Source organism: Penicillium cinerascens (genome assembly GCF_028974065.1).
Source record: "Penicillium cinerascens strain IBT 15544 chromosome Unknown contig_1_segment0_segment0, whole genome shotgun sequence".
Taxonomy (NCBI): Eukaryota; Fungi; Ascomycota; class Eurotiomycetes; order Eurotiales; family Aspergillaceae; genus Penicillium; species Penicillium cinerascens.
The window spans coordinates 398,414-424,627 of NW_026695287.1; the positions used below are offsets into that span (position 1 = coordinate 398,414).

Consider the following 26,214-nt stretch of genomic DNA (forward strand, 5'->3'; position numbering starts at 1 on the left):
AAGTTGTTGTACTGCGAAATTCAGAACTGATTTTTGTCTTTTTTTCAATACGACCGCGTCCCATAGGGTCTAATCAAGCGTTTTCATTCGCATACGGGTCATCCCCGTAAATCTCATTGTCACCCCCTGTGCTTACTGCCATCCGTCCCTTGCTGCTCCTCAACAGCCCCTTCCTCGCATCAACTAACGGACTGGCCCACTTCTCCTGGCCATGCACATTTACTTTATGAGTCGTCGCGCCTAGTCCACTGGGATGATAGTTCACATAGATGTTTTCCCACTTTCCGACGGGAACTTGGTAGACTTCATGCATGATGCCGAACATACGGCTCTCTTCGGTCTTCCCCTTGGCCATAACCTCGGTATTCCAATAGCTCCAAGCCTCGCGATGCACACCACCTTCTGTATGAGCAAATGCATGCAAGCCCTCGTACGTGCGAAAGTATGCCAAGATCATGACCTCGTTGGCTGTCGCACGCTCGTTCGCCATGTAGCTACTGGCGCCGAGGAAGTCATACCGTTCGCTGTTGTCGTCGAGATCCTTCACCATGCGATTAAAAAAGGAGCTAATGGTTCGCATGTGTGGATGGAAAATGCCGAGCGGATGGTTGCTGCGGGCCGCGAGCTTAATGACGACGATTGGATTTTGCGATGGCGTTGTGCTGCCAGGGAACTGCGCGGTGGTTTTTCCGGGGACTACGCCAGACATGTGTGGGTTTGGCCGCATGCCGTGCCAGATGAGAACGCTGTCGATGAAGCGGACGATGAAGTAGATGATAACGGGTAGAATGGCGACGTGCGTGGGAAGAAGCAGCAAGAGTGTAGATTGCAGGAGGGCACCGAGGAAAATCCAGGTCGGTAGTGTGAAAGCGTCACGGATGAACTAGCATGGATGGTCAGTCGGACAAGTGGGGGTAGAAAGGCTCCAAGATGGACATGCATTGGCCGGATTGCTAGTGAAGAATTGCGACCGAGGTCTAATTTCGGCCGGTGTGAAGACTGGCGTAAAAGCAGACATGGCTGATATTGGGTCGTGGTGATATTTTCCACTTTTGGTGGCTGTTGACTTGCTGTTAAGCTGAAATGCTCCGATGTGCCTGGTAGAGGGCTTGAAGGAGTGGACGTAATCGGTTTTGTGACAGAGTTCTTGGAAGCTGAATGTGTTGGTGACTTAGAAGCAGCTCTATCGTTAGGATATGCCCACAGCTTTATACTTTTTTGGATCATTCAAATCCGAAGATTAAGGCGTTTAAAGGCATCGGCCCCGAGGAGGACCGGCGGGGTTAACGTACTAATGTCATAGCATAACTAAATCACTCTATTGGTGGACTTGTGGAGGTCAGACTCGTTCTACGCCTAGCCTCTTCGATATTCTCATTGGCTCCTTTCTCCCTGGGCCAATCGCGTTCTTGCTTTGTAGCTTTGACGCTCCACCATCAATCACCTTCGGCGCAGCCGGTGAAACCAACCCGAAATCATGCGGTAAGCCTGCAAGGCGCACCAATCGCGATCTTGCTTACAGTTCGTTAATCCCCCATCTAAAGTGACTAATCAATGCTAAATTGGCACTATATACACACTAGTCTAATACTTCAAAATTATAGAGCGTTGGCGCGATGGTTAGGAAAGCAATATGGATTTATCTCATGGCCATCATCGTTGAAACAGCCATTGATAATCGCATTCCAACACGGTAAAAATTAAACCTCTGGCATTGGCAGGTCCAGCGATAAAAACAAACTTTGACCGGAATTAGCGATGAAATTTCGGTTCAATTTGGAGAGGGTAGATGCTCTATATACTGCTGCTGTCGTGCCGGTGGGCGGCGGATTTCTGCATCCGGAAGAAGCTGGGAAGTACAATGTCTGTCACTGCTAGACAACCTGACCCCTCAATAGATATATGAGTGAACTATCTCAACGATAAAGCTTGATGTCGGAGCAGATTGAGCAATGCATCCTAGTTGACGGTCATTCTGGGAACTGATAGGGACACCAACTTTCACTGCGGACACCTCATCTGCTTATATAATCGTTGTCTCGTGCAAATGCCACACACATTCCATCTCCCTGGGCCAAAACAAATTTCCAGGTTTCTTTCAATTTCCCAGTAGAAGCCTAGGCAACCATGGAACCCCCTAAAGAAGAGATCTTCAATAGCCGTGAGGAGTTGCTCATCTCTGTTCGTCGACATGCCATTCGGCATGGCTATATTATCACTATACATCGGTCAACGGCCAACAGACAAGTCATTCTAGGCTGTGATCGAGGGGGACAACACAGGAATCGACTGACCGCTCCAGATGGAACAAAGCAGCGATTCACTACCACAAGGAGAATTAATTGTCCGTTCAAGCTCTACGGAAAGAGGCTTCCGGATAACAGATGGGATTTACAAATCCGATGTCCCACTCACAACCATGAGGCTGACGATCTCATGGGCCATCCACAAGCCCGCCAGCTTACAAATGACCAATTACAAGACCTCAGTCAAATGGTGGAGATTGGGACTCAACCGAGAGACATTCTGGCTCTTCTTCGGGAGAAAGAACCTTCAATTCCATTGATATCTCGTGACATCTACAACAAGCGGCAGACGATCCGCCGAGAAAAGCTAGGCGGGAAATCACCTCTTGAATATCTTCACAATATGTTGGTTGAAGAGCAATGGAAATTTGGATTCAAGCAAGACTCTGAAGGCCGTGAAATGTTTCTAATGTTTGCGCATAGAGAGTCGATTGACTTCGCCAACAGATACAACAGGGTCTTCGTCTTGGATTGTACATATAAGACAAATCGATATCGAATGCCTCTTCTTCACATTGTTGGAGTATCACCATCAAATGCTACCTTTAGCGTTGCACTGTGTTTCGTGCATAATGAGAGAACTGAGAGCTATGTGTGGGCTTTACAGACTTTCTTCTCATTTCTCCAGCGCTATTAACATCTTCCAGTTCTTTGTACTGATCGAGACCTCGCGCTACTAAACGCTATCGAGGAAGTCTGCCCTCGGAATCCACACTTACTTTGCATTTGGCACATTAATAAGAATGTGACGGCAAAAGTTAAAAGTCAATTCGCGACTTCGGATGAGTTTGATGAATTCTACGGTCTTTGGATGAAGCTTGTCCACGCCCCGACAGAAGATGAATACAATAAACGGCTTGCTGACCTTGAGTCTAAGTGCGGAAAATATCAGTCCGCTATACACTATGTGAAGGGGGTGTGGCTTATTCATAAACAAAAATTCGTGGTCGCCTGGACTAGGCAAAATCTGCATCTTGGAAATGCTGCAACTTCACGTGTTGAAGGCTCACATGCCTTTATTAAAAAGCATATCGGATCTTCATCTGCCAGTACGCTGATTGTGTTTGAACAAGTGAAGCGAGCCATCCAAACCCAGATTGACATTCTTAAGTTGGACGTTGCTCGTGACCGTCTAGAGAATCCACTTGTCACATCACATCCGATTTACTCTAAGGTCACCACACAAATTACTCGATATGCTATTAAGCTTATTGAGCAGCAGTTCCAGAAAGCTAGGTCCGCCACAGAGCGTTCACCTCTACCAGCATGCACCAATGTCTGGACTGTCACAATGGGCTTGCCTTGTGCCCATCGATTGACCGTCTTTCTTCAACGCAGTATTCCGATTGAACTTCAGGAGGTCCATTCATTCTGGCATACGAATGCTAGGCATGGCTCTAAATATCTACCCCTTTTGGAACCTCGATTGCCAAATTCATTTTTCAAGTCTCGGAAAAGACAATCTCCATTCGCAGATCCAGGAAGGATAGAGAAGCGTGCTCTATGTTCGTTTGAGGTGGTTGAGACACGTGATAAGAAAGCAAATGGAGAGAGGAGTCAGAAGAGAGCAGTGAAATGTTCTAACTGTGGGAGAATTGGGCATACTTTGCGAACATGTCCTGTAGCAAGGAACGCTTGATTTTTATAGATAGTTAACCTTGAGGCTGTTGCCGTGGCTACTGTGGCATTTGCACGAGACAACGATTATATAAGCAGATGAGGTGTCCGCAGTGAAAGTTGAGGTGTCCCTATCAGTTCCCGTCACTCGGGGGTGGACTACGTTAGCATTAAAACCCAGGGTGTGTCAGCTGCATAAAGGTCACATGCGTGGCTATAATAGGCAAGACCTACAAGAATAATGCTAGTGCGGTTACAGTAGTTTTCGAAATCAGCTATACCGTCATACTCTTACTACTTGATTCGGGGAAAACTAATTCCGGATAACGCTAACGTGTTTAGCTCACCGCCTTAAAGTTCCAGCAGTACCGTTATCGTAATGATTGTATTGCCATAAATGAGTCATCGTCATAGTACAGTAAGGTTACATGGAACCATCCAGAATTGTTCTGTAGATCTGGCGATCTGGCAAGATCGCCTGCTAGCTTCCCTCTCCCGTCAGCCACGTTTTGCCTCTTTCCCCTCATTCTTCCCGCATGCAGCGAAGCCCTCGTTGTCGCTCGCCAGTCATAATTCCGAAGGCTGTGCTTATCCTGTAGGAAGCTAAACCTGGTAGGGAAAGATGTTTTGTCTATCTCCATGGATTTTGCTTTCTACTGCGCATCTCATTCGTTACCAGCCCCAAACCTAACCTGGTTCTCCCAGCTAATGTGGCTTTATAAGGACTGTGATTACGGTGAGATGAGCCAGTATCGCCTCGATGACACATCTCAGTTTACGGAGCACGAACTATGGGAACACCACTCGGATTATGCCCCGACACCTGGCTATTGCGGCAGCCCCTACGCAGCGATATCGACCCTGAGCCCCTCCCCATCGAGTGTAGTTGAGACTAGTATCGATCCTACGAGTAAACCCGCCCCACACACTCTCAAATTTCTCCAGCTGTGTGAGTGGGAGGATGGGAAGACCTACGACGAGGACCCGCCAACGTGCATCCACTACCGTGTAGAGTGGCGAGTGACTGTCAATAACAGGGAGGTGTCAAAGGACACGGAAGAGGATGTTGTTTTGGCACCTAGCGCCTTCTGGCAGCTGTCCTTGGAAAAAAAGTTAGAAAAAGCTCTACGACGCAAGACTGCTCGCCATCGCCAAGTGAGACCAGATGATACCGTCATAGTGGCATCAACAACCGATCGTACCAAGCGAAAATTGACCAAACGATTTGACGATACCGATATATCTTGGACCGCAATCGAAAAGCAGCTTCTGATGTGGTCAGATCTTTTACTCCGTGGAAAAGACCTTACGCTGAAAATCAGTTTCAACTATGTAGACGATCGTCATTCCTCTCCATCCGCTGGTCGGAAAGGGGAGAAAAGAGGGAAGTCATCTGTCACGCAAAGAATGCTCGGTGAGAGGGACGCACAGCTTGACGCAGAGGAAAGTACTTCTGGCGGGAAGCCAATTTGGCGCAGCGTTTATAGTCTGATGCGATGTGACTCGTCGACGTGTCAGCATGGCCCCCATTGTTGGGTGGACCCAGTGGGGAAAAAACACTACCCGCTCAAAGCTCATCACATCAAACGCCTAATCACCCACGTTGAGAAGGGTGGTGTGCTGGAAGGTCACAAGGACGTACCAGAAGCAGTTCGTGACGAATTATACCGGGAAGAACAGGATAGACTGGGTAGAGACAAGCGCAAGGGAGGCCATGTCACTGGTGCAGGGTCACCATATCCACCTATCAACATCAATGTTTCGTCCTCGCAACCTGCGCCCCAAGGGCTTGATGTCTCGGTTCCGAAGGCAGTAGATAATTTGCAGACTCTAAGCCCACTCGACATCCCTGGTCTCAGAGATGTAGCTGTCAAGGAGTACGGGGAGTGGCAGGTGTCGAATGTCGAGAATGACACCCTCAAAACTGCATTTCGAGAAGTATGTGATGTAATGCTCGAAAACGGTCTTGACCTTGAGCAGGTGTATAGGGATCAGAATCCCCATTTCTTCATTGAAAAAGGGATCAAAATAGGCATCGCTCGACGTTTCGTAGAGGATATTGGGAAGTGGGTTGAAAGCGTCAAGAAAGTCTTACCTGTCCTTGAAAATTATTAGTCTAAACAATTTGGCATTGTGGCGTCAAGGCGTCCGTGATATCTGGCCTTGTTTTCAAATATTGTTCATCCAACACTAAGCTTCTCCTATTTATGTTACAGAGAACCCATTATGAATCATTTCTCTCTTCAGAAATATTTGATTTAGCGAAAATAATAAATAATTGGGGGCTTTCAGGTAGCTATTTATAGCTCTTTGAAGAATGCACTCCGGACGCCATTCAGAGAATGGGCTGCACAAGGTCAACTACTGATGGGTGCGGTGGAAAGTTGACCTGGGCAATCGAAGCTTCCCCATCTAGCAAGTTGACCTCTCGGGGATTTTCTGGCTGTGATTTATCACTACCCTGTCACCCCTCACATAAATGATTCATAGAGACCCACATCTATGTCCAGCCAATCGCTGCGCGGAATGATGGACGCTCATCTCGCTACATTTCTGAGGCCAACACTTTTCCCCCACCATCATTTTCCCATGCATTTTGGTGCCTTTGGTGTCCGCTATTCGCACACAAGTCACCATCTAACTACTTGACGTCATTTACCAGGTGCTTTCTCTTAGGAATGGACGGTCCAGCCTTGGCATTTGCCAATCCTCGAATGAGTCATCCTGCACTCAGAAACGCGCCTCGCTGCCTTTACTGTGGCCGCCGTACCAAAGAACAGCGTTGCTCGCGTAATAATAAGAACGGCAATTATGGTCGTCCATTTTATGCCTGCTATAGCTGTGGAGAATTTGCCTGCTTTGGGGATATGCGAGGTGTGCTGGCAGAAAACCCTACATGCTCCTGTGACCACGGAATGCAGTTTAGCAGACGAGCCATAGCAGGTGCAGATAGTGGAGAAACTAGAATTCCGCGGTCGGTTTTCTATCGGTGCGCCACCGGGGGCTGTCTGTACTTCGAGTATATGACAGACGAAAACAACCAAGTTTTGATCTACGATGGCTTTGTCTCTCGGAATGTCCTGACATCGTTGGGTTTCTGATATTCCCAATCTTGCCGCAAGGTACGTTTGGTGAACGCCTAGTCGAACATTATGGCCGCAATGATGGGTTGGACCTTTTTATTTACAGTGATATTCGAAATCAGATATACCAATATATTCTCACGAATTAATTCCCGAACCCTGACCTGAAACACACTAAACTAATTGTGGTTACTTTCTCAACAATCCCTGCCCTCTTGTAGATCGTATCGACTAGTAGTAACAAATGAGTCATGGTTATAATACGGAAAGGGTCCATAGAATCTCGCACCGATTTCATCGCAACGGCTAGCACTACAGTAGAATTCGAAAACAGATTACCCCTTGGACACACAGGCTTTCTTTCCCAGCGCCCCACTTAGATCGCGTTAAGCCAAATTAGGTTAGAGACGGTCCCACAGAATTTTCTTGATGTATCTCTGGTAATTAGATCACCAAAATCACCGTAATTACTGGTTCCGGCATTGGGCAGACCATACTTGCCGAAACGCCCCGTGGCCATACAGTGAAAGTAGACAACAGCTTCCCCTCCGAACACACGCACTGTCGATCGGCTCGTACTCGAAACCACCCTAGTCCATATTGGGTTACTCGATAAAGGGAGTGGTTTTATTGGGGTTGCCTCACAATGCCTGTAGCCTCACCATGTCTGTAGTTAGCCTCACGTGATATCTACACCGACATTTCTGAGGGCCTCTTCCTCCTACAACTGCCTCACGAGAGTCAGTTGCTGGCCTCTGCGGGTAGCTCGTCATCTCTCACGCAGTCAAGTGTCAATTTTGTGTTTCACGTCCTTACCGACGGCTACAGCACCGATAAACCCTAAGGCCTGACTATATCCCCCTTCACCATGACGTTCAGCCAGTCCAGCAGTGTCACTCCCGCCCCGCTCGACTCCGCTTGGCCGCCGGCCCATATCTGGGAAACCATGGGTGCGGCCGACCGTGCCAGTTGGTTAGGACAGATATAGAGAGACAGGGCTAGGCGCCTTGAATTAGATGTCGCAGAGACCGATCTACGCCGCAGGAGGCCTCGTGCGGACCTACAAGATGACGATACTCCCGAGGAAAACCGTGAGCCACCCCCTGAAGTCAAACCACTCATCGACATATTTCCGGGTGTCTCCGCCGCCCTTCTTACGCGCGTCTTCGAGAGGAAGTTGAAGGCGACTGAACTCATACGCTTCAAAGAGAAGTCAGTCACCGAGCTAGATCAGGATGACAGAGTCTTCAAGATGACCGAGTCGGGAGGTATAGTAGGCTTCAAGAAGGCAACAGCGTCGCTTAGGGACTGGGGCCCTAACCCTCAAATATGGACGACCTGCTTTCTTGCCTATCTGGCCGTTGTGGGATATCTCTTCGGCGAGAAGCATCCTAAGGTAGTTCCCAACCTACTTATGTTTATGAGGCAGATCCTGGACTTCGCTCAGACTTATCAGTGGTCGGAAGCAGTTCTCCCACTTGCCCTTAATTTCCACCAATATATACTGGATAAAGGAGAGCTATCGACGGACAACTACCTGGTTATAGGCCCATTTCGCGAGAAATACCTCCGCCACAATCTCACCCTACCTGCGAAGTCACCAACAAACCCTCCAATCCGGCCTCGTCAAGCCAGGAATACCAGATCTTCGAATAATGAGTCAGAGATTTGCGATAAGTTCAATACAACAGGGTGCTCCTGGGAAGGCTGCAAGAGACGTTATGAGTGCACGGTATGCGGCCTCAGCGAACATTCCGCCTACTCCTGCCGCAAGAAGAAATAGCAAGTGATAGCACTTAGGAACTGCACTAGTGGCACCGACAGCGTTGTTCTTAATCCCTTCCCTCCAAGCCTTATACCGCAGGGGTAACCACCTAGACCTAACACTGCTGCTCAATACCCCGTTTTCAACCTAGAGCTCCCAAGGTTACAATCCTCTCCGTCACCACTGTACGCGAAAGGCTGGAGCAATCTCCTACGCTACTATCTAGGCGATCTCGGCTCCACCATCGCTGGCATCCTGACCTACGGTGTCTAGGTCGGCTATAGGGGTAATAGGCAGTTTCGCTACTCCTCTAACCACCACATACACGAACCTGGTATGATCACGGCCAAACTAGCAGAGGACCTCAACCTCGGTCGTGTTCGACTAGCCTCTAGGCCCTCCTTCGTTTTATCGCTTGGGTTAGTCCCTAAGCACGATGAGGGATGGCGCTGTATCTATGACCTATCTTGGCCCCCTGGACAGGGCCTTAACCAGGGCATACTCGACTCCTGGTTAGCTATCGAATATATGTTAATCGACAAGATCTATGAGCAAGTCATACAATCTGGCCTAGGTTGCATAATCATCAAGAGAGATATTAAGGACGCCTTCCGAATAGTCCCTGTTGCCGAGGATAACCAGCATCTCCTTGCCTTCTAGTGGAACGATTCCACTTATGTTGAATGCTGTCTCCCCTTCGGCCTCGCAATGGCTCCATTTCTCTTCAACCTCTTCGCCGAGGCACTCCATTAGATACTCCAATGCCTCCTACCTTTATTCTACATCAATCATTACCTAGACGACTTCATCGTAATTACTTAGTCTCCCTTAGTGCCCGACCCTACGGGTCCCTTCGACGAGGTTTATAATAGAGTCACCGACTACCTACGTATCCCTCGCAATACTAAAAAGGACCGGCAAGGAACCTGCGCTACAGTCCTAGGTATCCAGATCGACTCTATTATAATGGAAGCTCGTCTGCCACTAGAGAAGTTGTGCCGCGCTATATTGGACGCCGCAGCTGCCCTGAATGCGGCGAGTCTCTCCCTTAAGCAAATAGAGCGCCTTATAGGCTTACTAGCCTTCTGTTCAAGAGTTGTCTGGCTTGGAAGAACAAGGTTACAGTCCCTATATACCTTCCAAGCCTCTTTCCTATATGGGAGTAGCGCGCGCCGCCGTATCCCTTACGAGGTATGTGACGATTTAGAATGGTGGAGGGACTCCTTGTCTCTCTTCAACGGCGTACTCCTGATTGACCCCTGCCGCCGCACTATCACGCATCTCTATATAGATGCCTCTAGTATAGGCTAGGGGCTCTTCTTCTTCTCATCTAAGTCTACATCAGACTACTGGCTGGCCTATTGTCACCAACTTCATCAAAGCAATGCTACCACATTGGCCCTTGCTTAAGACGTATATGCGCACATTAATACTCACGAAGTAGACGCCATCCTACAAGGCTTCCTACTTTTTAGCCACTATTGGCTCCATCATACTCTCGTTATCCACACAGATAGCTCTATAGCGCACACGGGACTCAAGAAAGGCTTTCTTTATGGTCCGTCCAACGCACCTCTGAAGAGCCTACTTATCCTAGCGGCGGCGAGAGACATCCACATCGTGCTATACTGGCTCCCCTCCCGGGAAAATATATTAGCAGATGCGCTCTTACGTAATAATCTTGAAGACATTGCTAATATTTGTCCCCACTAGCAGGACCTCTCGGTATTGAACTGCCCGCGTGGTTCTCTTCATAAGCTCCTTAGCTTAATATAGGCCACCTGAAACTGCTCTGGAACGGACTCAGCGCTAACACACGTTCCGTCTACCTCTCCGTTTAGCGTAATTACGAAAAGCACTGCGCGCTTCAGAATTTATCCGTATGGCCAGTTTCAAGATATTCATTGACCTCATGGCTAAGCGCACGACTCCTTGGTAACGCTAGTTAAAAGGCCGTCAAGCCTGACACCGCACTCGCCGACCTAGCAGCTCTCCGAGCCTACCATATCGACAATTTCCTTGACGATAAACTCTTTGATAACAAGCATTTCCGACGACTAATAGACGGCGCGAGAAGACTTAATCCCATAACAAAAGTACGGGTCAGAAAACCGATTTCGCGTGACACTATTACGAAACTATCCGCGGGCCTCGTCGCACTGCCGTTACGTCCCTCAGAGATGACTACGAACCTCCTAGATGACCTAAACTTCGCAACCGCGTGTTGGGTAGCATTTGCTGGGTTCCTCCGCCTCGGAGAATTCACCTATAAGACTGAAGACCTTAGTATACGTTCTATCTTCTCCGCCACAAAGTTAACGCGCTCAGACGTTAGATTCTCGCCCTCGTTAGACCACGCGCAACTCACACTCAAGCGCAGTAAGACGGACCGCCGTCACGAAGGGGTGCAAATTATCCTTGCCAAGACGGGAGATGGCGCATGCCCAGTTGACGCGCTTCGGAAACTGCTACTTCTCGACCCCAGAGGGCCGGACGCCCTATTGTTCTCCTTCGGCAGAAGACTATTTAGCCGTAACAACTTCCTCTCGACCTTATCTACTAAGCTAAGAACACTTGGGATACCGACACACGGCTATTCAGGTCATAGCTTTCGGAAGGGTGCGGCTCAGTATGCGCACGATAGTGGGATACTCGACGACTAGATTTAGATGCTAGGGAGATGGACCTCGGAGGCGTTCAGGGTCTATTTTACGACGAACGCGTCAGTTCTGTACAAGCTCAACCACCAGTTCCAGACAGGCTCGCCCGCACCGCTGTCTCTGCTGCTTCCACCACCGTCCCCTCCACCATCCTAGTTTGGCCCGGGTCATTTGGGCCTATCTGACGCTACGGTCTACGACCGCAGCGATAGGTGACCCGTTGCGGCCAAACTAAACTCTTCTTGCTCTCCTTGACTGCGTGAGGTCACCAATAAAGGGAGTGGTTTTATTGGGGTTGCCTCACAATGCCTGTAACCTCACTATGTCTGTAGTTAGCCTCACGTGATATCTACACCGACATTTCTGAGGGCCTCTTCCTCCTACAACTGCCTCACGAGAGTCAGTTGCTGGCCTCTGCGGGTAGCTCGTCATCTCTCACGCAGTCAAGTGTCAATTTTGTCCCTCCCACCTTCCCTCTGTATATAGGATCCACTACAATACAGACACATTGCCTCCCTACAAGGGAGCGCGGACGGGCCTATCTGACGCTACGGTCTACGACCGCAGCGACAGGTGACCCGTTGCGGCCAAACTAAACTCTTCTTGCTCTCCTTGACTGCGTGAGGTCACCAATAAATAAAGCAACTAGACAAACAGAGACGATAATCATCTCGCCTTTGATTACCAGTGGACGCAAATTTAAGGCCTAGCAAAACACACTGATCTGTCAAGGAGGCTGATATCTGCTCCATGCTCACAAAACGTACGTATTGGCCCGTGTCTGTCGAGACTTCGACAGGTCGACAAGCTATTTTGCACATATTCATGTATATTTTCTTCGTTCGGAAATATTCAGCAGGGAGACGCGATGAACCACAGTTTCCGCCACCCTTACGTTTGCAAGAGCGACATACAGTTGCGACAACGGCAGATACCGGTTCGTTCCAAAAGTTGAGATCGAAATAGGGCAGATGATGTTCCATGGGGTATTCTACCAGTAATAGTGCCGAGCAAAGAATACACCACGCAAAAAGATGGTTTTGATCCAAATCCACTATCTGGGAGGAGGTCCAAGTGCTGTCTTTGACGGTTGCAGTTTCTGGGTGCATTACTTCGTCGGTAGGCCATAGAGTGTTATTGTAATGGAGCAAACTTGATCCTTAGAATTGGCCATAAGCGATTGGAAAACTAGCTGGGCATGTATAGTGTACGCACCTGGTCTCTCTTGGGTTGTTATTGTCGGAGTGTTCCACCAAGGATCGGCTTTTGTCGTGGGTAATGAAGCAGGGGGAGCCTTTCTACCTTTTTTGTTCACCATTTTGGCGTATCGAGACATTCGCAATAAAGGCGGGATAAGTGGGTTAAAACGGCCGAAGTACGCCAGATATAACGGGACAACTCTCGTTCCATGCGGCATGCAGGATTTGAGACCCTGGAATTGTCACATTCTACAAGGTCTTGCGAATTTTTGAGTCGTGCTCCTTACCTCAAGTGTAATGCGCAGGATAGTTTGACTGTACAGTCCCAGCTAGGTTGAGTACATGGGGAATGCTGAGATCATCATCTTCAAAAACCGTGGGAAGGAGGCTGGTCAAAAGCCCGGAAAAGAAACTTTGCCGCTTTGAGCAACAGGATTGTACAGTCATGCTCGAATCGGCACGAACAAAACAGGCTGAGCAACTCTTTCCTGGGCCCAGAATCAAAGCCTCAGTGCATACCAATCACTGGGGTGGGCCGCACTAAATCAAGGGCCGAAATGCAGCTCACATATTGAGTAACCACTAAGATTACCATTCAGTGAGCAAAGACCATCGAATAAGTTGACCGAAACTGCACAGTATTACCTGTCATTGATGGCCATTATTATAAATGAAGTGCCCGGCATTCCGACGACCTTTTACTACAGTTAGCCATACAGGTATTTTATTCAAGGTGTCAGGAAAAAGACTGATCGACAGCTGAGAATGGACAATGGTTGCGCGGAAACCCAAGAATGCGATGCTATATCTCAAGTTATATCATCAAAAGCTCTCTAGACCAGATATGGTTTCTCTACCAAGCAGACAAGACAATCAAGCATGGAGGGGGTGAAGCCACCGTAATTTTCGCCAAGCCGGCTCTGCTCGAAAAAATCGACAAACTATTCGCATGAAATGTGAGAGAATACATCAATTTCCCACAACTAGTAGTTGTCTACAATCAGTCTAGCGGAAAGAGCTCTGTCTTGGAGGGTCTTACAAAATTGAAGTTCCCTCGAAACAGCAGGCACGCGACAATTTTCCATGGTATCTATTTGAAGATATAGAGGTGGCAGCCGAGGAAGCCGAGGAAGACCGTAGCGCGGAAGAAGTCCTGGAGGAACTTGCCGATCCTTCAGGATTCTTCGGGGGATTGTATCCGGAAAACGAGAAGCTGCAAAATTGCCCGTCGCTCAATTTGACAATGACTCTCTGCGGCCAGGCGTGGAATCCCCTGTCCTATTTTCGAGGAGAAACTAGAAGAATGTAATCCCCCTGCGGATGCAGAGTGATGTAAAGATGCGTTATCCATAATTAGAACGGATTTTTGGCTCAGGCCACCTTCCACAATGCCTCAGCAGCTGGTCAATAAAATCTTCGAATAGAGCAGCATCAGTGGAGCCTTGAAAAACTCGAGAGAGCACGATTCCATCCTGAGAATATACAGGCAGTATCTGGTAGCGCTGATCACGATGGAAGTTGGCTACCTGTAATGGTGCTACGCCTAACGGAGACCAGCCTGTCCGTCTGAACCCAATTCGCTTATCACATCCAGATTCATCCACATAGACGGAGTGGTAAGAGTAAAAATCCGATATGTTATGTGGGTAGAAGTCTCTCAAGTCGGGACTCTGCTCCTTTGCTCTCTGTCGAGCCACCTTCTTTGACCAACCGACCGAAGCGAGAGCTCGCTTGATACTGGAATTTGTCACCTGGACACGGAATTCGTCCCATAAAAAAATTGCCATCTCGTCCAATTATAACCCTGGCTTTTCCAGTAGATGATCGCACAAGGCCTGTAACATCGGAGGAGTTACGCTTCGTCGTCGACCGACCTGAGTTGGGGGTGCTCTGACATTTCCGAACCAGCGAAGGTTGTTGCTGATGTTAATGACTGATCGCTTGCTGCATTCAGCAGCTTTGACCATTTGTGAGGTGGTTGGTGATTCGCTCAATATCATATCTTGGATCATCTCAAGCTTTAGGAGGGGCAGTCTTGGTGCCATGTTGTACATAGAAAGACAGTAAAAGGATCAGAATGTTGGGAGGTGGGATTTGGTGGAAGAGACGGGCGGGAAACCAGCGAATGTGAAGGAAAACCAATCCATTTGCTCACCTCGCTCACCCCTCTGCTCAGAGGTGAAAAGATTTTGGCCGAAAAGTCTGGGGGATGCTAGGTACTAGGAAATGTACGTGACGTGCCGTGATGGCCATGCTGGGGTTCCTGGGAGCTTTACCCCTCTCAAAGCTGCGGCCCTAAAAAAAAAGGCGATTGAAAGACCGGCGCATTACCCCTCGATCAATCAGCATCAATAACAAACTGCAATCTATTTGTTCTCCAAATATGTGCAAAAATCGCTGAGAAGAGGCTCTTCTGGTGCTAAGGTTCAAGCGTTTTATCCAGAAACGCTTTGGCTGGTTATCGCGAGACTCGCTGGATCTGACTACTCTGGATCGGGTCGAACCGTTCCTAGGAACGGCACAAGCCCCACCACATGGAAACATGATCGACAGATAGCCATTCAGGAAGCGGTGTGGTGGGCGGAAAGGCAGATGATGACGAGGCTGAGGAAGTACCCCTCTTTCAGCTCAAGTCCAGAAGATCAACGTGGCAATCATATGTAGTTTACAGTACCTGAACTGGCCAATTTTGTTTTACCTCTGCCCTCCTCAGCAATGCCCTCCATCAGCTTTTCAGTTTGCCGACATCTTTTTTAGACAATAAGGGCCAAGGTCTCTTATTTTGCTAGGAGAAAGAGAGTTCTTGATTGACCTATCCAGCACTATCCCGCTCGTCTAGACACTCTGCTTCGTCGAGTCGTCCTCCATTCAAGATGGCTGAGAACCCCCCATCACAGCTAGAGCAATCAGTGTCACCACAAAATAATACTAGCCCGGAAACACTCCCATGCCAAAAGCGCCTTCGACATGATGCCTATACTATCGGATGGGTATGCGCCCTTCCAAAAGAACAGACCGCAGCGAGAGCCATGCTAGATGAAGAGCACGAATCTCTTCCGACTCGCAACGACCATAATGCATATACCCTTGGCTCAATATGCGGCCACAACGTCGTCATAGCCTGCCTCCCTAATATGGGAATCAACCCTGCCGCGACTGTCGCGACCTCTATGATAAACATGTTCCCATCAATCAGGTTCGGGCTGATGGTAGGAATTGGCGGCGGAATTCCATCAAAAGTCAATCTGGGTGATGTGGTGGTTAGCCAACCTGTTGCTGACTACCACGGGGTGGTACAATGGGACATGGGGAAGCTGGAACGCGGTGGGCAGTTCGTCCACACTGGCTCGCTGAACAGACCTCCGAACGCGCTTCTTAATGCGTCCAATCGGCTGAAAAGTAATTATGAGATGTACGGATCGAAGATAAATGTGTATCTGGATGATGTGGAAAGAAGATTCCCGCGACTGGCGCCAAAATATACCAGGCGTGAGTGCTTGGAAGACCCATTGTTGGTTTCAAAGAGGGGACGTCGGACTTCGACCGAAGACCATTTTCTGTCTAGCCCATGGCAGGCGATCATCACAATGATTGCATATCTTCTTGGCTTATGGGCTATTAGCCCAGTAATTGAGGAGAATAAGCGGCTGTCAGAGAAGGCAGAGGAAGCACGGACCACAAACAGAAGTGAGGATACATCATGGCCTGATCGCATCCGGGAACAAAGTGGTTAAGGACGCCCAGTCTCGAGACTCCCCCGATAAAGCATTTGGCGGGCACTTGTTGTGTGTCGAGATGGAGGCAGCCGGGCTTATGAATGATTTTCCATGTATTGTTATCCGGGGCATTTGTGATTATGCGGAGTCAGGGAAAGAAAAAACCTGGCAAGAATATGCTGCAGCCGTGGCCGCTGCATACGCAAAGGAACTTTTGGGATGTGTGCAGCCCAGTGTTGTTGATGCCGAGGATTCAGCGAAGGCTACATTGGAAAAGGGTTAGTACCTACCTACCTACCTACCTGAATCTATCGGTCGCAGATGTCGAAATGACCAGCAAATAGCCGAGACCGGATATTATATGATCTTAGACTACGTCCTGATTGCGAGTAGTCCAACAACAGATTGATAGCATGCAGCAGACGACAGTCAAAACAAAAGCCACCACTGATTCTATCAGGTTTAACCTCCATACCGGTGAAATCAAGCGCTGGCTTTATCCCCCGGATCCATCTTCAAACGCCAACCATGCGAGGACGCTCCGCCATGAGGGGACAGGCGCGTGGCTGCTCAAAAACCCAGTCTTTCAATCGTGGTACTCGAGGTCACGTCGACAATTATGGCTGCACGGGGTCGCGGGATGTGGAAAATCGGTTCTCAGTACAAACGTGCTTGATTATCTTGCGAAGGGAAACGACGGTCTTGTCCTTAGCTTCTTCTTCGATTTTAACGACGTCGCAAAACAAACATTGGATGGCATGCTGCGCTCGCTTGCTTTCCAGCTTTACCACAGCGGCATAAACTCGCTTTCCAGCTTTACCACAGCGGCATAATCTCCGCCAATCATCTCAATACTTTGTTCCAGGCACACCAGAATGGCAGTGAACAAGCCAGGAAAAATGTGCTCTGGGATGTCATGATGCTTGAAGCCCAGAGTGAGGTCTCCATCATTCTGGACGCATTGGACGAATCAAAAACTAGGATCGATGTGCTTCAGTGGATCAAAGATATGATATCTAGGCCAGAGTTGGCCCATGTCTAGCTACTTCTTACCGGCCGACCTGAGTCCGAGTTTCTGCGCGAAATTCCCGCTTTGATAGGAAGAGAAAGTTGCCTTCCATTTGATAAGCAGGCTGTCAACTCAGATATCCGCTCGTGGGTCTTGGCACAACTTTCCCAACGGCGTGACTTTACAGAGAAGCCCTTGTCGCGGCATCTTCTTGAGGAAATTGGGAGAAAAGTTGGCGAAGGTGCTGACGGGATGTGAGAAATTTGCGCTTCAATAAATAAGCTGACAGATTGCTAAAGCGCAAATTAGGTTTAGGTGGGCATTCTGTCAGTTGGACAGCCTAGCTCGATGTCATCACGAGGCAGCTATAGAGGAGGCTCTTGCATCTTTGCCAGTGAATCTTAGTGAGACATACGATCGTATGATTAAAAGTATACCGACAGAGCTTAAAACCGACGCGATACGCCTGCTTCAATTTCTAGTCCACTCCAAGCGACCGCTCAAGCTCGACGAGGCTAAGGAAGTAATAGCGACAAAGATCGAAAATGAGCTGCAAGGGTTCAACACCAAGCGTCGATTGTTTTGCGAGAATATATTGGGTTATTGTCCCGGCTTAGTAATAGTCGTTCATGGCACTGAGAAAGAGTTACATCTTGCCCACTTTTCCGTCAAAGAATACCTTGTCGGGCAGAACCAGTTCAATATTACGGCTGCCAGCATTTGCATCACGAAGACGTGCTTAACTTACCTTACAGACATAGGCGGTGATCATAATGCCATCAAGGAGAAATTTCCGATGGCACGCTATGCTGCAGAGATCTGGACGAGCCATGCTGCGTGGGCTCAGGCCTCCGAAGATATAGTCCAAATGATAGTCCGATTCCTGAACAAGGATACGACATTCCAACGATGGACCCGATTATATCAGGCTGATATGGGTTGGAATACTGACCCTGATCTTCGCTAATGGGGATCCACCGGACGCTGATCTGATTTCCATGCCTCTGCAGTTTGCTCATAAGCTTGTAGATTTGACAGACAAATTCCTGGCCCGACTGTTGTCGCGGGTTCTTCAACGTGAGAGCCGCCGCTTTGTTGGTCGTGATCAGTGAGATCCTATAGTCTTTCAATCCCACGAGTGTCTTGAGTGTATGCGCCATTGCCGCCAGCTCCGCGGAAAATGGATTTTGCTCTGTTCTCGCGCTCAACGTGACGGACAAGGTCTTCAGTCTCACTTTCCGATAGCGGGGTGGTTGTTTCTCGACCGCCACTCCAAACCCGACTAGCTCATTCCGCGCCGAGCTGCTGAACGCGATTAGCATTGATCCGCCTAGTACAGTTGATCCCTCGGTAATGGGCTCATCAGTCTGCATGCGTGCTTCCTATGGTGCCAGTGTAAACGGGTTGATGGTTTCCAGTGATTCCATATCGATATTCTTAAGCGCGTCCGCTACTTGATATAGTGGCGAGCGGTGGTATCTCCTGAACTTCCGGATTCGATCTGTGTTTCTGCGAAGAGGGTTGGTTTCTGGTAGTGTGTGGAGGTCTGCCCACGTCTTCACGGCTCGTCTCCAGAATCGGTGTTGTGCCGTAGCAATGTGGGCCTCGGCCTCCGCTACGCTAGTCGCAACTGTGAGGAATGTCCCCATAATTGCTTGTGCTCCTACCCTTTGCACTCGGTTGATCGGTCCGATGTTCTTATTCTTGAATGCGTGCATCCAAACATTAGAGGCATAGTCCACCACCGGAGCCACGGTCGCTGTGAAGAGCTGTCGTGCGGTCGCTGGGGAGAGGCCTTGGAGCCGTCGTAGCTCCATCGCGGCCTCCAGGCCCTTAGATGCTGCCCTCGTAATATGCTCCTTATACTTTAGTCGCGTGTCCATCAGGACCCCTAGGATTTTGACCTTGCTTTTAGGCTCGACCGTCTGTCCCTTGACAGTGAACGGCTCTTAATCCACTTTGCGAGCCTTGGGTGCGAAATGTATAATCGCCGTTTTGTCTGCTTCAAAAGTCGCTCCGCTCCTCCTCTCCCAGTCGAGCGCTTCATTAATAATGGTTGTGATACCTTCCCGATTACTCTGCACGGTTGGCCCTGTAACCCATACGGTAAAGTCATCCATCCACGAAGGCAATTGCTCCTCCTTGGCCGTCGATCGGTCTCTGCATAAGGTCTGCGTTGAAGAAGAGAAATAGGATTGGAGACAAGGGCGAGCCCTGAGGCAGTCCAGCCTGTGGTAGGTTCTGGATCTCAGATATTTGCCCATTGATCTGGATGGTCGCCGTTCGTCCTGAGCAGAACGCCTCAACCTATCGAAGCAGAATCTCCGGTATACCTCGCGCCTTTATCCTCTGGATCAATCGTTCTTTACAGACCCTATTGTAGGCCCCCTTGACATCGAAGCTGATCAGGCTCAGCACTCGTCGTCCTCGCCATGCTACGTAGATTTGTTCCTATAGGAGTAAGAGTGCCTGCTCCGTGGACCGCTGCTTTCGGGCCCCAAAGTGGCTGGTCGGGAGTAGGCCGTGGGTCTCCACTGCGTGCGAGATCCTTTCTGCCACCACTGACTCCAGGATTTTGCCTAGCGTCGCGAGCAGTGAGATTGGCCTCTATGCCTTGGCAATGGTGTAGTCTTCCTTATTCGGTTTTCTTAGCGGAATGATCTTTGCGTGTCTCCACTGTTTCGGCACCGTGCCTTCTTCCAATGACGCCTAGAAGAGATCGAGGACTCGGTGTTTGACCGTGGGCCAGGTCATGTTCCACACTATGGCCGGCAGGCCATCCTCACCTAGCGCCTTCTATGACTTCGTTGCGAGCAACTGCCGCTCTACCTCTTCTATGGTGATGGTCGGCATCTCTACCGGCGCTCTTTGTGGCCTAGTTCCCTCATCGTCAATGTTGTCCGGCAGCGGTGGGAAGAATTTGGTCAGTAGTTCTTCCGCCTGTTCTTCATGATCGGTGGTAACCGTTCCATCTGCTTTGAGGAGCTGCGGTACCTTCCCGAAGGCTATGTCTTCCCCTGATTTCAGATACTTAGTAGCTTTCCAGATGTTGTCGTTGTCGGCCAGAAACTCGTTCCAGTGTTTCTTCTTCTGTTTCCGAATCGCGTCATGGTATTGCTTCGCGGCGCTTGTAGCTATATCCTCTAGCTGTGGCACCTTTCGCCCTGCCCGTCGCTCCGAGCGGGCGCGGTTTCTCCAATGTGTGTATATTTCACGAAGTTGTGTTAGGTCCGCCGTCCACCATCGCTTTGCGTGCGGTGACGGTTTGGCCTTCGGCGTCAACGCACGAACCGCTTCCGACACCGCGCACATAAGCCGATCGGTCTTCTGCTGTACGGAGCCTTCCCACGGGGTGTTCTGTAAAGTCCTTGCAATGCTGGCATTAATCTCTTTCCACGGTGCATTCTTTAGTAGCAGTCTGTCTATCTACGTTGGAGCTGTCTAAGGCGCATCAAAAACGGTCTCAATGGTGCTGTGATCTAAGCCGTGCTCCGTTCCATGGACCGCACATTTGATCATCGAGTCCGTCAAGTTTTCCGAGGCGAGAACGAGGTCGATCGTCGACTCGCAGTCCCCCGAATATCCTCCGCCGTGCTATGTCTTGGTGCCCCATTTAAGCAGGCTACTGAGTCCAAATTCATTCAGGAGGTCGATGATCGGATCCGCTTCGCCTTGTCTAGCCGAGGACACCTCGTCTCCTCCCCACAGTTAATCATGGCGATTGAAGTCTCCCATAACAATGAGCTCCACCACCGTCCCCGCGTCTCGCCGTACCTTTGTGATTGCTTTTCCGAGGTGATCGCACGCATCAGTCAACGTAGAGGCATCTCCTCCCTCCACATAAACTGATGCTATGAAAATTCGTCGCTCAGGAAGCCGAATAACGGCCGCTGTTAGGTCCGCCGAATCAATCCGCACTTACTCCGCTTCCACATCCTTATTCACCCATAGCATGCTTCGGACCGCCCATCTCGCTTCCCTCCACGTGGAGGGAACCATCTTAGTCCATTTATGATGCCCCATCGGGGTAGTCAAGAGCCGTCCTTGAATCCTCCTCGCCTAGGGTTCCTGGATTGCTAGTGCCACTGCGTCCTGTGTCTCTTCATCGTTCATCAAACTGTCATACACTGCACCCTGTTTCCTCACATTCAGCTGCATCACTCGGAGCGTTTTATTCATTGCGTGGCGGGTAGAGCTTCCGACAACTCCTGCTGAACGATTCGTAAGGGCCCCCGCATGGAACGCACTTCGGAACTGTCTGGTCGCAGCTACTGTGGCGATGGCCTTCTGCGGCGCACTTTGCGCATCTCTGGGCATTCCTGCACTGGAAAGCCTTGTGGCCAATCTCTTGGCAGTTGTAGCATTGCATTGGCCGCGGCCGATACTCGAAGATGCTGGTTGTCCCGGATTCTCCTCCGACGGAATGCGGATTTGGTTAACCGCAAACTGACGGTCTTGGTCTTGGTTATCACATTGCTAACCGCAACCGCAAATTTGCGGTCTTGGTTAGTAAAGTGATAACCAAGACCAAGACCATGCCGCAGTCTAACTGTTACAGTGATATAGGGCAGGTTAATTTTCCGGAATCAGTTACGCACTGCCCGTCTCGCAAAATGAGCATTGGAGAATGAGTCCGAAGGGCGTATATCATCATGTGCGTGACTTTGTAATGCTGGAAAAACTGTTATCGCTTAATATTTCCGGCAGAACCACAGTCGATTTATTGTTCCGGCAGAACGATCCCAGTCCACCATGTGCGGGCAGAACCATCCATAAGGCCGGCAGAATGATCCGCGGTTCATCATTCCGGCAGAATGATCCATTCGACCATAATGGGGGCAGAACGTTCATTGTAACGACTTTACAGCCATGACGAGCCGTCGTTATGGTATTGTAATACTAGCCAGCGTCAACATATCACTATCTCACTTCACACGAAATTTTGCGTAGTATCATTCTCGCTTGTTGAGAGAAAGTCATTTGAAAATATTTCACTCATGCTTATTTTTGACATATTCTCAGAGCTTTCCTAATCTTTACCATTTGCAAACTGGTAGCTTTGAGCTGAAGTTGTTCATTAGACGGGGCTCAGAACTTAGGTAAAGATCTCGCAGGGCAAAGGTATTTACTCGTGGGTGCTACAGTATCACTACAGCTCTTAGTGCCTCATATTTCCAAGAAACACGATTGGCCTTCACAAGTTCGACTAGTACGGCCTATGGCCTGGAATGAGATCTACGATCCTAATTTTGATCGCAAGCCTTGCCAATTCGTCCAAACATATCAAAATCATCATCGTTACGGGCTAAATGAAGTAGAAAAAAAATTGCCTCTGCAAGTGATTTAGAGTCAACTATTGATATGCATTGAAATGAAATTCTCATTCCCGGTATGACCATACTGCTCACAAAGTTCCGGAGGCCTTCTCTTACCACCACAACCAGTATATCTTTGGATTGGAAAAGGGCTATGGTGAGGATGGTGAGGATGGTGAGGATGGTGAGGATGGTGAGGATGGTGAGGATGGTGAGGATGGTGAGGATGGTGAGGATGGTGAGGATGGTGAGGATGGTGAGGATGGTGAGGATGGTGAGGATGGTGAGGATGGTGAGGATGGTGAGGATGGTGAGGATGGTGAGGATGGTGAGGATGGTGAGGATGGTGAGGGTGGTAGCTAAGATGGTGAAAGGTTGGCTAGACAGGAAGCGTTGGCTAATAGGAAGCGTTGGCCTCACATCAGATGGCTCCACAGATTTCAACATGGTGAAAAGACGCAAGATATGGTATCATACTTTTTGGAACAACCTGAACTTGAACATACTTTTCCAAATCCGCGGTCTCTTAGGGTTGATTAAAAAAGCCCTCACTTTAATTCCTACGAATATAAGAAAGCTGGATCCTGAACAAAAATCTTCAAATGTTTAACAATTCATCCAGCATTGATAACTGAGCGCCCTCCTCGACAATATTTTCTTTGACCAACATGAACAGCAACGACAATATGCTGCTGTCTTGGGAATCCGAGGACACCTGTTCAGCTTCTTCCGAAAAATCGTCCGTGATACCCTCAGAGACAAGTGAGGACCGAGATTTCATCGTGTCGGACACAGAAAATTTCTCTGACGCCTCTGCTGGGTCGACCGAAGGTTTCAATTCTTACTACTGTGCCTCATGTCGATGCGATGGGAAATACGGCGTAAAGGTAAGTGAGCGCAAAAATCTTCGGATGAACCCACTAAGCAAGTGAAACCAATCATAGGGAGAGAAGATTGCTATCAAAACAATCGCGAAGCACTCGGTCACCCAGGATGAACATGAGGTTACCAGGTACCTTGTATTATGGTACTCTTGGGAAGACGATGAGATGTGAGATGTTCTCCAGTTTGCAATCTTTGTATGTCAAAACCAAGGAATCCACTGCAAAACTCATATTCGAGTGTGAATGAATGACAAATCTAATCTTCCGAATAGTTTTTACTTTTAGTAGTCACAAGCCTCTGTGATCAGTCTTTTCAATTCAACGGTCATTTTTCCCAAGACCTTGCCACTCGTTCCCTCAGGGGGGTTGAGGGTTTTGAAAGCTTAAAGTGACACATGGAAAGCAAAGACGTAGGAAGGAGCTTCAAAATTTGTTAATCTCTGCTTTGGGGCCCAGGAAACCGAAGACTCACCAAGTATGTTACCTCTGTAGTCTTTTTCAAATTCTCTAACATGGAACATCTCGGAAACGACAATCTCGTCAGGCTTTGACTGCCGAAGGGCCGCGACTTTTTTGAAAGCCAAGTCCAAGCATTCCGCTGGACAGGTGCCGTGAAACATATCAGCCAATTGAAAAGCCAGAGTAACTGCACTCAAGTCAATGAAAGCAACAGTATGGCGATCGTTTCACCAACCTCGGTCTAGCCTATCCTTCATGTCCAGAAGCCGATGCTTTCTGGACGATACAGATGTCTCAGTTGCACTCTCCATGACAGCCAGAATATCTGGCAAAAGCATCGGGTCCAAAGCTAAGAAAGCTTGCCGGTAGTAACCCAATACTTCGGTTTGACTTGCAAAATTGATAATCTGTGGCGTCACTGAAGCGACCCGAATTTCCTCTTCTTGGAAAGCTTGCTGGAGACTCAGTATCGCAGACTGTAGACGTTGCATTGAATATTCCGATTCAAAAAGCGGAGATTGTTGCAGACGATCAAACGTGGTGGAAAGGAAGCCATGGTCACAAGCCCAAATATTTGCGGACTCGTAGCCCTTAATCTCCGCGGCTTGGACTCCTTCAAAAACAAGGCAAAGAAGTGCGATGCTTGCCCGTACACCAAAAGGCCGATATGGCGATCTCCCATTTTGAAAGCACTCGGCAAGAAAACTTGATTCAGGTACAGTATGAAGCCCGATTAAGAAAATACAATACCTCGCTTGCAATTCCACATCTTCTAGAGACATTGTATGCGGACCTTTATATGTGCACAAAACATTGCGCGCGCTAGTTAGCCAATAGTGCAGGTTGTCGTATTGCAAGATAAAACTTTTCTCCCAATCACAAGCGCGGCGGCATATGATTTTCCACAACGCCCCCTCATCTTTGGGAAGCAATGAAGAGATAAAGAGGTAATTTAATACCAGCAGCATCTCATGAAAAGTGTGTGGCTCGCTGTTGTTTCTTTCAAGGGAAGTAAGATTGAAATTTGGCGGTGGTGGTAGACTAGTCTTGTTGGTAGTGTCAGAAATTGGGCTTTCAATCATCAACGCAACATGGCAACTATACAGGAATAGCCATTCTGTAGTAAGGCTCTGAAACAGCTGGATCCCGCAGGCCTAAATGTCTCACAGATGAAGGGGCATTGAAAACACAGCCTTCATTGATTGTAGTGGTAAAACCGCTCTTAGCCATCGGATTATGGGCGGCTCGGCCGAGGGCAGTATTAGATAAGTGAAGCTGGACGGCGGGTCGGTTCATTTTTGGGGGGGATTGGCTGGTTATCTTCACGCCAATCGGCTGTTATGTTGCGATATCTGATCTTGTCTTTCACTAGGCTCTGTGCCCGTTTTAGTGACGCGCCCAGTCCACGCAGAATAGGAAACCAGTGTATACTATAGTGATCAAAAAGAAAATTGTAAACAAAAAAGTACTCACAGCAGGAAAAGGATATAATGAGATCAAAGGCCTCACTTGTGAAAGGAACTGAAAGTAGACCGCTAGGTACAGTGTATTGAAAATAGAAAGAAGCGCTTGTTACTCAAGCAAGCATATTTATATTTTGTATTGCCCGCAAACTTACCCCGCATAGACCACGTAGCCGCATTATCATAGATATTATGAGCCAGGACCAATGTACGGCAGTCCTGGGACTACTACGGCCCCTCAATAACTACATTGGCTCCTCGAAGATAGCCTCAATTGTGTGAGGATCTCACGTATGCGTAGTTGAATAATCAATATTAACAAAAGCTATTGTCCATTCCAGATACAAGACGTAGCGCGAGGAAGCAAAAGAGAGGCAGCTTCCTCGCGTTCAGGGGAGCCCATATACACCACGTGGGTCCCGCGCAGATCATATCTCCATCAGCCCTGTATGCTCCATGTATATCCTTGACAAATTGCACCAACATGAGGCGGTGGCGACCCCATTAGTTCTGACGGGATTCTATGGATCCTAGGAGCCCCCTGCTTCCCGGGAGCCAATAATACAATATTATTGAAGGCCTCACATACCGCATTTACATTACCCAGAAATGCAAGAGAGCCCCATTCCTTTGCTTTTTTTGCGCTATGTCGTGTATGCGCTACCTCGTTATCGAGAGACTACCATAGCTGATCTAGTTTCTGATTGCCTATACTGTAATGCTATTCGCCTTATAGTA

The 26,214-nt window shown here is 48.7% G+C and overlaps 9 protein-coding genes across 9 annotated transcripts; 5 read left to right on the plus strand and 4 right to left on the minus strand.

Annotated features, from left to right (window-relative positions):
- Positions 1–73: 73 nt before the first annotated feature.
- N7498_001718 (uncharacterized protein) lies at positions 74–942 on the minus strand (the record flags this gene model as incomplete). Its single annotated transcript, XM_058448780.1, has 2 exons — positions 74–883; positions 937–942. The coding sequence occupies 2 exons, from the start codon at positions 940–942 to the stop codon at positions 74–76; spliced, it is 816 nt and encodes a 271-aa protein (XP_058311124.1).
- Positions 943–4,562: 3,620 nt separating this feature from the next.
- N7498_001719 (uncharacterized protein) lies at positions 4,563–6,038 on the plus strand (the record flags this gene model as incomplete). Its single annotated transcript, XM_058448781.1, has 1 exon — positions 4,563–6,038. One exon carries the CDS (start codon positions 4,563–4,565, stop codon positions 6,036–6,038), a length of 1,476 nt encoding a protein of 491 aa, XP_058311125.1.
- Positions 6,039–7,874: 1,836 nt separating this feature from the next.
- On the plus strand, positions 7,875–8,789 carry N7498_001720 (uncharacterized protein; the record flags this gene model as incomplete). Its single annotated transcript, XM_058448782.1, has 2 exons — positions 7,875–7,978; positions 8,003–8,789. 2 exons carry the CDS (start codon positions 7,875–7,877, stop codon positions 8,787–8,789), a joined length of 891 nt encoding a protein of 296 aa, XP_058311126.1.
- A 2,162-nt stretch (positions 8,790–10,951) lies between these two features.
- N7498_001721 (uncharacterized protein) lies at positions 10,952–11,434 on the plus strand (the record flags this gene model as incomplete). The annotated part of the gene is made up of 1 exon (XM_058448783.1): positions 10,952–11,434. One exon carries the CDS (start codon positions 10,952–10,954, stop codon positions 11,432–11,434), a length of 483 nt encoding a protein of 160 aa, XP_058311127.1.
- Positions 11,435–15,503: 4,069 nt separating this feature from the next.
- N7498_001722 (5'-methylthioadenosine/S-adenosylhomocysteine nucleosidase family protein) lies at positions 15,504–17,179 on the plus strand (the record flags this gene model as incomplete). The annotated part of the gene is made up of 3 exons (XM_058448784.1): positions 15,504–16,317; positions 16,358–16,624; positions 16,740–17,179. The coding sequence occupies 3 exons, from the start codon at positions 15,504–15,506 to the stop codon at positions 17,177–17,179; spliced, it is 1,521 nt and encodes a 506-aa protein (XP_058311128.1).
- A 1,558-nt stretch (positions 17,180–18,737) lies between these two features.
- N7498_001723 (uncharacterized protein) lies at positions 18,738–19,238 on the minus strand (the record flags this gene model as incomplete). Its single annotated transcript, XM_058448785.1, has 1 exon — positions 18,738–19,238. The coding sequence occupies one exon, from the start codon at positions 19,236–19,238 to the stop codon at positions 18,738–18,740; it is 501 nt and encodes a 166-aa protein (XP_058311129.1).
- Positions 19,239–20,151: 913 nt separating this feature from the next.
- Positions 20,152–20,667, minus strand: N7498_001724 (uncharacterized protein; the record flags this gene model as incomplete). The annotated part of the gene is made up of 1 exon (XM_058448786.1): positions 20,152–20,667. The coding sequence occupies one exon, from the start codon at positions 20,665–20,667 to the stop codon at positions 20,152–20,154; it is 516 nt and encodes a 171-aa protein (XP_058311130.1).
- Positions 20,668–22,598: 1,931 nt separating this feature from the next.
- On the minus strand, positions 22,599–23,117 carry N7498_001725 (uncharacterized protein; the record flags this gene model as incomplete). The annotated part of the gene is made up of 2 exons (XM_058448787.1): positions 22,599–22,660; positions 22,757–23,117. 2 exons carry the CDS (start codon positions 23,115–23,117, stop codon positions 22,599–22,601), a joined length of 423 nt encoding a protein of 140 aa, XP_058311131.1.
- Positions 23,118–23,338: 221 nt separating this feature from the next.
- Positions 23,339–23,725, plus strand: N7498_001726 (uncharacterized protein; the record flags this gene model as incomplete). The annotated part of the gene is made up of 2 exons (XM_058448788.1): positions 23,339–23,557; positions 23,615–23,725. 2 exons carry the CDS (start codon positions 23,339–23,341, stop codon positions 23,723–23,725), a joined length of 330 nt encoding a protein of 109 aa, XP_058311132.1.
- Between the last annotated feature and the right edge of the window lie 2,489 nt (positions 23,726–26,214).